General features: G+C 40.2%; 1 protein-coding gene across 3 annotated transcripts in view; it reads left to right on the forward strand.

Moving 5' to 3' along the window:
* The window catches only part of LOC118520735 (lysosome-associated membrane glycoprotein 2), a 39,614-nt gene extending 24,495 nt beyond the window's left edge, over positions 1-15,119 (forward strand). Inside the window, exon 9 of one of the 3 annotated variants that reach the window (XM_078064147.1) lies at positions 12,140-15,119. In XM_078064147.1, the coding sequence (XP_077920273.1) occupies positions 12,140-12,282 (143 nt within the window). In that variant the 3' untranslated portion in view covers positions 12,283-15,119. Of the gene's footprint in view, positions 1-1,732; positions 4,277-9,108; positions 10,591-12,139 lie in introns of those variants that run through there. The other 2 variants (XM_078064149.1, XM_078064148.1) reach the window with 2 other exon arrangements.
* Positions 15,120-16,223: the final 1,104 nt, after the last annotated feature.

Raw genomic sequence — 16,223 nt, forward strand, 5'->3', positions numbered from 1 at the left:
TTTTGATCCTTTTTATAGTTTTATTTTTGAGTCTTTATCTAGCTCCCCTCCATTATTACCCTAATTTTAGGTCCAGATTGGTGTTTAGAATTGAAAATCATTTGCGGCGTGATACCAGCTCGAGTCTGTTCATCTATCTAGTCAGCTGTAATAGCGATGAGCTGCATTCTTTCCCGAATTTGAAACTTTGGTTTTTGTGTATGTCGAATTAAAAATGGTACCCAAAGGAATACACAACATTGAATACTGGCAGTGAACGTGTAATCTGTTTGTGGAGCTAGGTTCTTGACTGTGGGTACCTATAGATACAACGCACTGCTAATACTTGACCGTGCAGGAGGAGGAAGTAAGCTTACAGTCAGGTCAAAGAGTGTTGAATGGATTTTACTGGATCAGACTACTCTCTGGAAATAGAAAAGCTAGCCTCCTGTGGGCTGCTAGCCCTGGCCAGGTTAATAAATGTAGTAAACACACGCACATCAGTAAGAGGTCCCAGCTTCTTGACTTCTGCAGCCACTAGGATCATATACTCTAGGTCAGGGATGCGCAGAGTTTGTTTGTAAGGCACGGGCAGTAAGTGTTTTAGGTTTGGAGACCACATGGGCTCTGTCACCACTATTCAGCTGTCCTGTTGTAGCACGAAAACGGCCATAGGCAATAAATAAATGAGTGTGGCTGGGTTCTAATAGAACTTGATTTATGGATACTGAGATTTGAATTTCATATAATGCTCATGTGTCACAAAATTTCTGTTGTTTTTTGGGTGTGGTTTTTTTTTTTTTTTTTTTTTGGCCATTTAAAAATGTGGAAAAGCCAGTTTTAGCTCTTGGGCCAGATTTGGCCTCCAGGCTATAGTTTGCTCTCTGCTCTGAAAGATTCCAGAGCCAGCGTGGTTCTAATCCCATGATTAAACCTTTCTGATCTGTTCTCAGTTTCCCAAAAGACATTCACTCTAGCACTAAGAGGCTAATCTGGCTATGTAGAGATGGGTTAGAATTAGCTCTCTTCATTTCTTTTCTTTTTTTAAAAAAAGATTTTATTTATTTATTGGGGCGCCTGGGTGGCTCAGTCAGTTAAGTGTCTGCCTTCGGCTCAGGTCATAATCCCGGGATCGAGCTCTAGCTTGGGCTCCCTGCACAGCCGGGAGCCTGCTTCTCCCTCTCCTCCTCACCTTGTGCTCTCTGTCGCTATCTCGGTCTCTCTCCAATAAATAAATAAATAAATAAAATATTTGAGAGAGAGAGAGCGTGCACGTAAGCTGGGGGAGGGGCAGAGGGAGAAGGAAAGAATCTCAAGCAGACTCTGTGCTGAGCGTGGAGCCCGATGCAGGGCTCCACCTCAGGACCCTGAGACATGACTGGAGCCAAAACCAAGAGTTAGATGCTTAACTGACTGAGCCACCCAGGTGCTCCTCTTCATTCCTCTATTTTAGAAAGGACTTGGAATATGAAACACATACACATATATATGTGCTTACTCATAGGTATAAATGAGTATGTATGTATTCATACATATGAATATACATACACACACAAAAGAAAAGGCCAATACGTTTTAGGATTTTAATTCTAGAGCAATCCATAATTTTCTGTAGCTTTATCATTAAAATATACCTGTCTTTATTACTTAAAGTTGATTTTGTAAGAGCATTTCTGACTTTTGAATCAACATCTTTTACTTTGGGACATTCATTTTTGATTATACTCATTATATGTTACACACTTTTTCTCACCTACAGCCCAGGAGTGTTCGCTGGATGATGACACCATTCTAATACCAATTATAGTTGGTGCTGGTCTTTCAGGCTTGATTATCGTTATAGTGATTGCTTACCTAATTGGCAGAAGAAAAAGCTATGCCGGATACCAGACTCTGTAATACTAATCCATATGTGATCTGTGTTACAAAATAATAAAGCAAGTACAAGTTCCAACATGCAATACTGTTCAATTTCAGGTATACTTAGTTGTAATTCTGATTTTAGAATGGATGGTGTGGGGGATTTCAAACTTACATAAATAAAAACACCCTAAAAACTATAAACTACAGCTTAGTCACATGATTTTGGTTTCCCCAACCAAGGAATTTTAAAACTGTTACTTCTACGGCAAAAAGCATGTGTAAAATCACCTGATTACTGGTTCTATTCTATTATCTTGAATTAGTATTTCAGTGTTTTCACTTTATGTATTCTGACTAGAAATATACAGTTTAGGAAAAACAGTTTTCAAAAAGAGATTTTTTTTTTTCCTGCATGTAGTCAAAATTGAGACCGTGCATCCTACAGTGGATTTGTACTTGCTCCCTTTGTACTTTTTTGTGATTTTGTTTGCAGTTTAACTTAGCTACTTTGGCATTGCTGCATATTTGAACTATGAGAGATATGCCAGTAGATTTGAACAGAGTCTAGTATTATGTTCTTAGCAATGAATGCTTTTCTAATGCCTTTTGAATATACTTGTATTTAATGCGGCTGTAATGACAAAAGGTACAAAAGCTGTATACATTTTGGAATAGGTGTTAATCTTCTTGTTTAATCCTTTTAAAAAAAACTGGATTTTTCAGTCTTTTAAATGGCAAGACACAAGACTATTCCAGCTGGGCATTTCAATCCATTTTCTAGGTGCTTTAGAGATAATTGCTAGGCCGTGCCAATTTGGGGCACTAGTCCTTTGTTACCTGTAAATTGGCCTGTGCGTACACTGCTAAAATGAATGTAGTTTCTCTTTAGCTTTGCAGTATCCTTGTTGGTGGTAGTATGTTATGTTCTTTTCTTGTTTTTTTTTTTTCTTTTTCTTTTCTTTCTTTTTCTTTCCTTTCCTTTCTCTTCCTTTTCTCTCCTTTCCTTTTCTCTTTCTTAAGAAATGCCAGGATGTCCTAGAACCCAGATAAAGAAGTGCACTTAGACTTAGCAAGTAACTTGCACCTAACCCAAAAGTCTTGGTCTTCTCTTAGTCCATTAAAAAGTTGTTCTTTGTTTCCGGCTTGCATTGATATTTACAACATTTACTAATTTGGCTTTCACATTTAAATAGTTCTGTGCTAATCAAAACTTAACGTTATTATTGTTCATTATGGTAGAATCATTATTAATTCATGTACTTTGTGTTCGGTTTTGTGCTCTGAGGAGATGCACCAATTGTCCATTTACCGTGCACCACCTAATGTTTATATGAGAAAGCAAAACATTTCAGCTTGATAGTTAACACGTCAAGAATTTCTCGCTGCTTCCAGATCTTTTTTTTTTTTTTTTTTTTGGTATTGGAATGGCTGAGTAAATATTAAAGAGTTGTTAGTATGCAGCCATATATGTAAGGTTCTTGTGTTTTTGGGGTGGGAGATGACGTGCCCCCATATTCACTAGAAAATGGGACATCTGGGTTCCAAACTCTTATCGATGTTGAACTAATTCGGTAGTCTAGCTCTACACACCACGCACACACACAGGCAATTGCCTGTTAGCATGTGGATGTCTGTAAGTATCTTTTGAGTTATATTGGAGTGGTAAATATTTTCTCCCACTTAAATTTGCCCTCTGCTTAGAGTAGCCTGAAACTCTTACTGGCTCAGAATCAGATTCTTGACCAGCCTCTTCCTTCCAGCTACACTGAGCTGCATTACCAGCTTAAGGCACTTTTGGAGGACTAAATATAAATCCGATTTTTAAAACTTATTTTTTACTTAAATAGTGTTCTAGTGTAGGATTGTTAACCTTATATGAATGGATAATGCTTATAAGAAAATAGACATTAGATACTTCTCGTGAGTCAAAACAAAGCAGCTTTTTTTTATTTTGAAAATAAAAATTGGAAGCACAAGTGGGTGGCACGAGCTTAATGCTGTTAATGTTTCTAAAAGTTTTTACATTTAGATTATATACCTAATTCCTATTAAAATACCTCTAATTAGCACTGTTTTATAGAAAATCTGACTTCATTGAATATTTTTGTATTTTACATGGACCAGTTTATATACTCTTATTTACGCTATTATTTCCTATAGCCACATGTTCTTTGTACCTTTTGTAGTTTTGTTCGTTTTACTGGGTTTACACTTTGATGGTCTAACATTGCTATTTGGTTCTGGGTGTTTTTCACGTTTTAGCATTTGTATAAAGAAACTGGTCCATGTAAATACTTTTCATGTGTTTTCTTTTTCTCAAATGTTTAAACCACTAGTCGATGTATGGTGTTTCTCTTTAGATATTTGCCTGTCCATTTGCTCAACATACTGCTTCTAAAACAAACAATAAAGATTCTTTTATTTCTTAAGGAAATTTGCTCACATTTTTTCCCGTTGGTTAAAGTGAAAATTTTGTATGCTATATAATGACAATTTCTTCCAAAAGGGAGAACTTTAGAAAAGCTTAGAAGTGGAACTAAATTATTTCCAGAACATTCTGTGTATTACCATCTGGAAGAGTGGTCCCATACATAGATAGGTCTGTACTGATGCTGGGCTGGCTACGGAGTGAGAATCACTTGGGAAGCTCGTTAGAAGAATGCACATGCGGGGCCCCATTCCTAGAGGATTTCACTTAGCAGGTCTGGGCATGTGTGTGCGTGCACGCTTGTGCCTGCGAGTGTGTGCGCGTGTGTGTGCACGCATGCGCATGTGTGGGTGTGTAAGCTCCCCAGTGGGGTCTGGTGGGTAGCCAATCAGGGAACCAGTGATCTAGAATATGTATTTCATGGGAAAAGCTTGAGACTATCTCTCTGTTCACTTTTCTCCGCCCCTCTAAGTTGGGGCTGATACTCGGTAGGAACCCGTGGCAGCTGTACATTGCAGCCGTACCCAGCTATTGGTCTGAACCTAAATAGGATTGTGTGCAGTCACTCTCTCAGATCACCCTAAAATCCTCGAACCTTCCAATTTCCCCATAGCTTCCCACACACAAAAACTTGGCAACCTGGCTAGTAACTTTCCTCTGGCTTACCTACTTAAGCTGTGTGACCACCAGTTAATCGTCACAACTCCCAGCTCCGCAGCTAGCTGCCATGTGACTTTGGCCAAGCTGCTTACTCCTGGGGTCTCAGCTTCTTCATCTGGGGGCCGAGGGCTTTAAAATCCTGTTACTCTTATTTTCTGTGAGTGATAATTTCTATTTCAATGACAATTTGAGTATTTTTAGAAGGAATCTGATAAGCCACTCGTTACAGTCAAGAACATATACTTTATATACAGTATAAAGTGTACCAGCTGAAGTTGCTTGCACGTTTCAGGAGGAATTCTTGTAAGACTCAGATATTTTTAAGATTATAGCATTTCATCCTTATGTCTTTAAGTAGGTAAGGTTATATTGTCTTGGGCTCATCTCTCTCCCACCCATCTCTTTTACTCTGGGAACTAACTTTCTCCATCAGTAATTTACCATACCTTGTTTTTGAAACTAGTGGAGACATGTTTGGGTAATACTGAGTAGCTTCGTGATCTTCACATTCATGTGATGTACTTCAGTTTGACTGTAGATCTAAAAGGTATATAATAAGATGTCACGTGAGACTATGATTTTTTTTTTTAAGATTTTATTTATTTGAGAGAGAGGGAAAGAGAGCACAAGCAGAGGGAAGAGGCAGAGGGAGAAGCAGGCTCCCTGCAGAGCAGGGAGCCCAGTACGGGGCTCGATCCCAGGACCCTGGGACCATGACCTGAGCCGAAGGCAGACGCTTAACGACTGAGCCACCCAGGCACCCCAAGACTATGATTCTTTTTATTTTTATTTATTTTTTTTTTAATTTTATTTATTTATTTGACAGAGAGAGACACAGCGAGAGAGGGAACACAAGCAGGGGGAGAGAGAGAGGGAGAAGCAGGCTTCCTGCGGAGCAGGGAGCCCGATGTGGGGCTCGATCCCAGGACCCTGGGATCATGACCTGAGCTGAAGGCAGACGCTTAACGACTGAGCCACCCAGGCGCCCCAAGACTATGATTCTTAATGGTGATTCTTCCAAAGAGAAATTTTGACACAATTGGTTTTTAAGATGAATTCTTATTACAACTGTATATCTCAGCTTTCCAACTCACACTGAAAATTGTATCTGGAAAATTTCTGAGCTATCAGAAAAATGAGGATTAACAGTATTTTTAATCTACATGAAACTTTTCATTGAAATTTCAATGGCCACGAAACGTTTTTCTTAAAAAATCTTCACTGCTTCTGTAATTAATCATTAAGTTCTTCCACAAATACACTCTTCCTTCCCCCCAGATATTTTCAGTATGGTTTCCAGTGTACATTATGCAAATAAATCAGGTCAAAATGACTTACAGAATGAGATTTTCTTTTCCTCAGGATGTGATCCTATTAAAATTACTGTTTTCCAAAATGTCTTCCCATTACCTAAAGAATTTTTAAAGGTTGAATTCATAAAATCAATAGTTATTATAAATTAATACTTCACATACTAATTGAGAGCATTTTAAGTAAGTGACAGCATCTAGAAAGATCTTTGTATTAGTGGAATTGCCTTTTTGATCTACTCTGGGAATATTTGTCTTACATGAAAGCCTTATTGGCAGTATTTATGAAAGTCGTTTCAGTACTAGGTCAAATACCCAATTTGGGAAAGAGAGGACTGTGAATCTGTTGCCAGAATAAGAAATTAATCTACTAATGAATTTTTTAAAAACCAAGTTATATTAAATCCAAGGCATAATACTTTTTGGTTCGTGTCACCTAATAGTTGATGTGGCAGGTGGTAATTTGGGAAACTGAAGGGGAGGAGTCAGTTAACTGGGTGCTCTTAACACCAAGTATTCCCAGGTCACATCTAGCAATCTCAGCTATCTGGATTTCTAACAGAACCAAGAAGCAAGTAAAAAAGCTCACTGAGCTGGCAGCCAAAGCCGATATCATAAAGTCCATAAACTCCAGGATTGCATCTTGTTCCCATTTATTGCCCCAGAGGCTAGCAAAAGCCTGGCACATTTCTTAAATGCGGGCACAATCAGAATTGCCTGGCAGCCTATTCATTCTTACTTCGACACAATTCTAATAAGCGTAATTATCTGATTTTTCCATCCCTGGTAGATTGCGAGCTAGGAGGCGAACTAGGGCAATAAGAGGCAAGGAAATGGAAAACAGAAGTGGTGGTTCAACATCCCAGCTGCCTTCCCTCTGCAAATGGACCTCCATCTGCAGGCACCATCCCTTCCTCCTCTCCACTCTCCCTGGCTTTGCTTTTCCCTGTCCGGGCTTCTGGAATCCTATTTCACCTACCTCCCGGGAGACCTCGTACTGTTGGCTTCAGTCCATTGTTCGCGGCTCTTGTCGTCATTCTACAAACACATTTAAGTCTCTTCAACCCCGAAGATACCCTTTCTTGACCCTGTTGTTGGCCTTCTGACTCCCTCCCTCGTGCCCTCTCTTCTTCTAAACTTCTCAGAATGACCACTGAATGTTCCCCGTCCCAAGTTCTTGATCTCCTAACCGATCACTTCCCATTTGCTCCTAAACCAGCAGCGATTTGCCTCACAGCCAACACCCTCCATATCACTGGATCCGATAGGTTTCTCTAATAGTTCTCACTCTTCTCCCATTGCCAATCAAAACTGGCACCTTCCTTGGCTTCTGTGGCGCCGTTGTCTACTTGCCTTTTTCTTTTTCTTGCTCCTTTATTCCTCAAATCTGAGTGTTCCCAAGGTTTTGTCTCTGATCCTTTTTAGATTCCATTTGCCCTTGCTGAGAAACAAACGTGTCCCTGGTTTTTACTACCACTTAGGTTCATCATTTTGTACTACCACTTGGTTGGGACACAGGCATCTGAAACCCAGAAGATCCAAAACTGAACGTCTCCCTCTTCCACGTATCCCTCCCCACCCTTCACTCTCTCTCTCTCTCTCTCTCTCTCTCTCTCTCACACACACACACACACACACACACACACACAAATAACTACCAACAAAACTGAATGCATACATTCTCCCTCCTGTATTCCCTGTCGGGATGAATGGCACCGGGATCTACATAATCACTCAAGTGGGGAATTGGGAGCCATTTTATTACCTCCCACCATGCCCCCAATATCCATCAGGTCAGTTCTGCCTTCTCGTTGGATCTCTAGTCTGTCCCTTTCTGCAGCTATGCTTCATTCACCCAGGTCAGGACCATATTATTGGTCTTCTGGCCTCTAGCAATAGAGGCGCCTCCTCGCTGCCAGTCTCCGGTTGGCATGACTTCCACAACAAATATCCTGCCTAAAATCCCACCGTACTCTTTTTTCCTTCCATCAGTGTAAGGCGGAAGCACCTAGAGCCTACGATGCCTTTGTGCGCTGGTCCTAGTACACTTCTCCTGCCTCTTTTCCAGCCACGATTTGTCCCCACTCTGCCAGCCCACCTGCATTTCCCCTCAAGTGCCTGTTCGGTTGCCCTCCAGACAGTTTGGTCTGTGCCGTGTCCTATCCTGGAATGCCCTTCCCCCATCACCTGCACGGTTAATTCCTGCTCATCCTTAACAACTCAGCTCCAGGGTCACCTCTTTCAAAGTACGTCTTGTGTAACAAGGCTGAGTTGAGTGTGTCTCTGGAACGCTTCCGTGACACTTCGCGCGTTGCCTGCCCGTGACAGCACCTTTCGAAATTAGACCCACCGCTTTTCTTGTCTGACTCAGCTGGACACCAACAGTCATGCCGTCTGCGCCGGCTTCTCTCGTTTTGTCACCGAAGGACCCCAGAGTGCCTTGCGTGGAGTTCGCGCGTCCGCTTTGTGTCACTGTCCGTTTGGTTCATTTCGTTAATACTTCTGGGCACTGTGCCTGCTTCTACATGATAACGGTTTGCCCCCGAAAGCCCACCCCCTGATCATCAAGGGAAGATTCGTTATATTTATCCATTATCTTCTGTTTAAGAAATCTGGGCAGTAGGTGTTCGGTTGGTAATCTCTCTTTCAGCCAAAATGACTGTGTTTTGCGGGGGTGGGGGGGGCGGGGTACCTAAAAGTGTATGGTTTGGTTCCTCGGAGGATCACTTTTGTGGAACCTCTCATTCGCTGGTAAGGAATGCCCATGCCTGGTGACCGCGGTGTCAGAGGCAAGGCTGGGTATTAACATTTGCGGCTTGGAAATTGTGTCATTGTTTCTGTTCTCAATTGTCCTTTCTCCACATCTAGCTCAAGACTGCAGTGCAGATGACGACAACTTCCTTGTGCCCATTGTGGTGGGAGCAGCCTTGGCAGGAGTACTTATTCTAGTGTTGCTGGCTTACTTTATTGGTCTCAAGCGCCATCATGCTGGATATGAGCAATTTTAGAACCTGCAATCTGATCGATGATATAAAAATACATGCACATGAGATTTTCTTGCCTCTCCATTTTGAAACACGTTGCTCTCTAAGATTGATATGTCGAAACGTTAATTCTTGAATCAGTCCCAGCATTTTGAGATAAGTCTCTATGAATAAAAACTGTTCTCTTTTTTCGGCTGAAAATTAAATACTGTGTTCACTGGTCCTGAAGACAAACTGGTTAAAAACACATTGGTGTGCTGCAGTGTGTTGAGGTCTATCCTAAGAGGCCTTGGCCAAATTTTGATCCTAACCTAAGATGCCTTAAACTTACTAACATGGCCATTATAAGAATAAAATATGCAGTTGTCTCTTAATGGAATTAATAAATATTGTTTAACTACAAGTGTTCTGTTTTAATGTATAAGAACTATCCTGATTTAAGCTCATCACAGTACTTTTGCGTATAGTTCATTTAATACATATTGATGTGACATAAATGCCCATCAGATACGCGCAAACTTGGTTTTCAGTTGAATGTCCTCAGGACCATCAAGATTTTTTAGGTTTTGCTGTTTTCTTTGAGTTCGATTTAAGGATGAAGTCAGTATCTCAGGCTTGTGATTTTTTCCCTAGGTAAAAAACAGCCCCAAGAGGCCACAACAGAACTTAAACTGGCTTCAGAATTAGAGTTTTAGAAAAATTGTTTCTTTTTCAGCAGTAAAGACTGAGAAGATTCAAGCACATATAACCACTTGCCTTTTTTTTTTTCCCGTGTGTTTTTCTCTTCTTTGGATGCCTGATTAGCATTGAAAGATAGAAATATTCTATGAACTAATTAGGACAGATTGTGTTGTGTTTCTCTACCTCATCTTGTTGATCTCTAGAGCATTAAAATCTATTTAGTGTTGTCATCAGACTGGTACTTATGAAATGTAAGCTAACAGCAATCTCAGAAGGGAGGCAGTGAAGCATAGCAACTAGGCTCTTGCTTCTTCAAGAAGGCCCCCGTGGGGCAGAGCATAGATTGGGGGGGGGGGTAGAGAGAAGCTATTGTTATGAAAATGAGCTAGATAATCAGCCCCTATTGAAGCATACTCCTTGTCATATGTGCAGCTCAGATATTGAATGTATAGACAAATAAGAAGGAAGCTTAACCAATGGACTGGAGCAGACGTTCACATCCAAGTGATTCTTATATTAATTCATTCTGTGTATATATTGGCTTGTTCAGAATTTCTGTAACTCACTGATTACAGTATCTTGGTACCCAGCTATCTGTCTGTCTCTGAAGGCTTTTCGTGAAATATGGTGGATCCTTCCAATAAAGGCTATGGTCAATACTGAAATCCATGTACTTGGAAACTTAGCAACTCTTTTTTGTTTTGTTTTGTGTTGTGTTGTGTTTTTAATGAATGACAAAAGTGCAAAAGGAACAAAAGATAAAATTAGAGGAAAAAGTGTGAGTTATCACTCAATCATAAATCACACCAAATATCACATCTTGTTAATCACGTTAGGCTTATACTGGAAAGGGCGTTAAAGATTATTGACTCTAGGGTGCCTGGGTGGCTCAGTTGGTTAAGCGTCTGCCTTCGGCTCAGGTCATGGTCCCGGAGTCCTGGGATCGAGTCCCACATCGGGCTCCCGGCTCAGCGGGGAGCCTGCTTCTCCCTCTGACCCTCTCCCCTCTCATGCTGTTTCTCTCTCTCTCTCTCTCTCAAATAAATAAATAAATAAAATCTTTAAAAAAAAAAAAAGAAATAAAGATTATTGACTCTAACCCTATAATTTCACAGAAAAGGGAGTGACTTCGCTGAGGTTACCTATCTAGTGGGCAGCAACACCATTATTAGCACTTTGATAGCAATTGTCCCAAGGAAATGTAATCACTCACTGGTAAAACTAGTTTAAACATGAAATTATGGGATCGGAAGGGGGCACTTTGAGCTTCTGTACTAACTACTTTCAATAACTAACACACGATGCCAACTTTAAGTATTTTTTGAAAGTACTGAATATTGGCTTTTGATCTCTGTTTGCTACTTCAAAACCTAACCCTTGGATGGGATCACAGACATGGCAGGAAAGAAGGGAATGAACACTGGTTGACCACCTGATGTATGTCAGATGCTTTGGAAATAGAATTGTATTTAGTCCTCAAATACCTTAAGTACGGGCATGATTATCCCCCTTTTACAGGTGAGGAACATGAGGCCCAGTTTAAATAACTTGACCAAAGTCGTTTAGCTAGTTAGGGAAGTAGTCAAGATTCAAAGTCGGTTCTGTCTGAGTCCAAAGCTCAAATTCTACATACACACCGCCTTCCTGGTAGTCCCGGAATGGACTACGATGTACTGGATTCTATTATTCTTCCAGGCCACTGCTCAGCTACAAATAATCACGTTTATAACCTGACAACCTGATGCCCGTGTGGGGAAAAAAAATATTATACCGCATTTTCTTGACCCCAAGCCCTTTTTAACTTAAATTTTATTAGTCCTACAGAATTCTTATTTATATATTGATGATAATTGTGGCAAGGGAGAAAGGGAGCGGGAAAACACGCAGGCGGGCTGTTAAGTGTAGATGATTGCTCTTTTCCCCGGTGCTATTAGACAATTAAACATAAAATCTTCCCGTGTTAGGTGAGCACAAATCTTTTCTCGTTTGTCCCTTTAACTTCTGCTTTTTGTACTGAGGAAATTAGGTGTGATTTGAGATGAAGTAATAATGGGAGATATTGGAGGATCGGTTCCTTAGAAATATTTGGGTGGATATCGAGGGAATAGGGACATAGAGGTAACGCTATTAAAGACTAATGTGCATTCACTTTCGAAATGCTTGTTTCTTGTTGGCTTGTTTCTGCTTAATTGCCTTCCTTACTAATTTCCTTGCTCTCTGTTCTTTTCTAACAGCTGAAGAATGTTCTGCTGACTCTGACCTCAACTTTCTTATTCCTGTTGCAGTGGGTGTGGCCTTGGGCTTCCTTATAATTGTTGTCTTTATCTCCTATATGATTGGAAGAAGGAAAAGTCGTACGGGTTATCAGTCTGTGTAATCAATTAAATCTAGTGCGCTTTTTTTTTGCCATCAGAAGTTACATTTCCATTGGCTAGATGCCAGGAAATGCTGTGCAATCGATTGTTTAAGACATGCAGACTAACCTCAGTGAATTGCTAGCTAACTTGGGCATGAGTAGCTCTTATTTTAAAAAAAAAAATGTATTAGGACCAATTTTTTTTTCTGTTTTTTTTCTTCCTTTGTTAAAGTGTAATTGGAAGAAAAATTGTGGCTTAGAATATGTTTTTTAGTAAATAATGATTTTAAGCTTCTGGATTCAATTATGAAAGCATTTCTACTGAAGAATAATTTTGTATGTTGCAGCTACTTGTATTTTGCTACTTTGGTTGACAGTATTTACAAAATCAAAGCTGTTAGAGAATTTAACTTGCTTGGGGAAATAAATTCAAGAACAATGAATTCCTTTTCATTGGTGGCAAGCATAAAATTTGGTTCATAATAAGACTTCCTTTCCTCACCTCCTGATCAGGATTATTTAAATCTGTTTAGTATTTTTCTGTTAAAAAAAAAAAGAGAGAAAGAGGGGCGCCTGGGTGGCTCAGTCGTTAAGCGTCTGCCTTCGGCTCAGGTCATGGTCCCAGGGTCCTGGGATCGAGCCCCACATCGGGCTCCCGGCTCCGCGGGAAGCCTGCTTCTCCCTCTCCCACTCCCCCTGCTTGTGTTCCCTCTCTCGCTGTGTCTCTCTGTCAAAATAAATAAATAAAATCTTTAAAAAAAAAAAAAAGAGAGAAAGAAATGGCTTCACAATATGTGCTTAATAGCAAAAGTCTGCCTGTTTTCTTCATTACCATTCGTGGCAACTGTATTTTAATAAGGATGTCTTTTTTTTCTTTTGCCTCCTGGAGTTTGGAATATATTGATTATCTCAGACTTGATATTTATCTGAAGAATGAATTCAGATCTTCAGCTTTTTTTTTAAGTGTTGATATAGGATGGGTTATGGTTTTTTAGGGTTATAATTTAGATTTTTTTTTTTTCTTAGAGTCTTAACTTGTCCAGAAAGTGAATTCATCCTCCACCAAAAAAAACCCCAAAACCACTTCTATACTTTGTGGGCCTCCTGCACTCTCCCACTCCCTACATGAATAAGTTCTGATTGACATTTTTTAATGTATTGATTTCTTTTTTCTTGCAGCAGCAAGTGCTAACTCTAGAGGCTAGTGGGCCCTGAAGTATCATCAGTCAGATGGCTGCCTAGCCAAAGCTGGACTGGGATTATACTGTAAATTTGTTGATCTTGATAGAGACTTCTATCCCTGTAGGGACCTCTCATGGCTCTGGCTTCTGGAGTAAGGTACTAGAGACCATTCATCCCAGGGCCTGCTTGGTTGGCTAGGCTGTTGAATTGCCCTTTGATTTGGAAGCACAGTGTTGTATTTCTCTAGGGCCCAAATGGCTACTTTGCATACCTGGTATTAGCATAAGGCAGATGTTTATTTTACCAAGCTGTTTTCTCTCTAACTAAAAACAAAAGTCTCCAGAGATCTGCCTTCGCTTCAGAAGTGTTCCATGGATTAAAAAATGAAGCCTAAACCTTAAATAAAGTTAGTTTGCTATTAAATCCAAGGATTAAGTCCCAGTCTACCTCTCAGCACAATGCAGCTGTGGTGTTGCCCTTAACTGATGCCAGAACTCTTTGCCAGGAACTGGAATTAGAAAATTTTGCTAAAAAGGAAGAGACTTCATCAAGATCTTTCTTTGCTATCTTTTCTATATGTTCATCTCGAAAGCATCTTTTCCAATGTGGCATAGAGTCAGATTGCTCAGTTACATCTCCCTTAGAACTCTCTAGCTCTGACTGGCAGATTCAAGCTCGCCTCTATTTGCTAAGTACAGAAAGAAGGTTTTCTTTTAACATGTTCTCCTGTGAAAACAATTGCTTATTTGTTATTTGGTCAAAATGATGGCACCATAAAGAACAGTGGCTTAATTTCGATGAATATTTTTGAGATGATTGTCTGGAAAGCCGGATGATGTAAATCAGCTTGTGACCTTGCTAAGTATATGAACTGGAAATTCAGATACATTCAGAATTAAGGCTTCACTTAGAAGTTTTCTACCTTCCGGGTAGGAGACTAATAGCACTAATTCATCATTAGGTATCATGGCTTTATCTTAGATAATTAGCAGACGTGTTTAATTCTTGTTTGAGAATGAAGATTAAAATACAAAATATTTGTGGAGGGTTAAAACAAAAGCTGCTTTAATTCCAATAAAGAATGGGAAGCCCCAAATCTATGAACTGAGGATTCAATTAGCTTTGCTCACTGAGTTCATTTTTCTGTCAGTACAACAGTGGATCAGACAGTAGGACTTTGAACTCACGGATATAAAGGATTGTTTTTCACCTAAGCTTCTTTGGAAGAACTGATGCTTGCTGCAACCTAAAGTTTTGGACATATCAATTTAGTGAACTAATCGATACCTGCAAAATAAAACATACTGTGGTATTCCTGTTTAATCTGATATGTGTGATTTTTAGACCAGTGGGTTCAAAGCTAATAAAGATTATACAATCCACATCACTATGGATAACTTCATTTTTATTCCATGTGCTCAGCCTTAAGAGCTTGGATTGATTTGTATAATCTAAGTTCCTCAAATTCTGGTCTCTTGAGTTGTCAGTAGGAATCCTGTGATTTCATAGGTCTGCAAATTAACCAAGTACCACCGGGAAGAAGGCATTAGGAAACTTTAGTACAGACAATTCAAATGCGGGGGCCTATGTGGTTGTGAAAATTCCAAGAAAACACTGAAAAGAAAATATGGAAATCTAACAAATGTAAGAGCTTCTGAATAAATGGACTTTCAGCACGTGTCTGTTTTTCCTTGATGTACTGTACTCATTGTCGAAGTTCATTCCATTCCGAGCAAGATATACCTCAGGGATATGGCAGGGGCGGAGAAGGAGCCTAACCCATTTTCTGCAGATTCCTTTAAATTCCTTATAACCCAGTCTAATGCTCACATGTTCTATCATTGGATCAAATGACAACACACTCCTTTTTATGTAGGGCGCATTGTGGGTGGCACATGGCATTGAACATCGGCCCTCTGTATAGCTCCTGAGTAATAGGACTTCACTTTCTGATTGTTAGACGTTTAATGGCTGTTAATTAAGTAGAAAAAAGAAAAAAAAAGGCCTTACTTGCATTTGAGGGACTGGCAAGGGGGTTCCCAGTAGAAGCCGTCATTCTTGTCTCAGCTTCTTCACTGACTATACTTCACAGTTCTGCACCTCACGGGGCCTTGAAAAGAAGCAAACACTTCAACATGACTGACAGCGAGAAGAGTGGTTCTCTACACGTGGCGGGGAGGGCTAAAAAGTATCTAAAAAGTCCGCTTGGAAAAAAAAATCAACGTGGAGGTTCATCTTTTTACGCTCAGTGTGTCTACTCTGGATGCTAGAACGGCCTTTCAAACTCTGAGGAGGTGTTTTCTTTTTGTCTTACTCCCTGTGAGTATTTTGATGGCCGCGTAGACTCGAGCCCCTTCGTTTCAAGAGATCTGCATCAGAAACCGGAGAGCTCGTGGAGCCCGATGCATCTCTAGTAGGAAACAGCAGCTGGAGTGCGCTTGACACACGTTCTTTCACTTCATTCTCTCCGAGGTGGTGTGGTATGGTCCCCAGGTCACAGATGACATGACTAGCTTGGCTACTTAACCAGAGTCGCGCAGGAAGTCGGTGACGAAACTGACATTTGAGCTCAGCTCTGTCTGCCTTCAAAGACCATGCTCTTAACCACTCTGCATTCTGGTTTCTAAGGAACAATAGATTTAACAACAACAACAACAAAAGACCCACACATACGCCTTATATTAAATGGTTACAGAAATCTGGCTTCTGTCCTCTTCTATCCTGTGTGTGGTCATCCTCGAAATGTTCTTCAGTGTTCTTAAAATAACTTGAGTTCTGTC

Source organism: Halichoerus grypus, chromosome X (genome assembly GCF_964656455.1).
Source record: "Halichoerus grypus chromosome X, mHalGry1.hap1.1, whole genome shotgun sequence".
Taxonomy (NCBI): Eukaryota; Metazoa; Chordata; class Mammalia; order Carnivora; family Phocidae; genus Halichoerus; species Halichoerus grypus.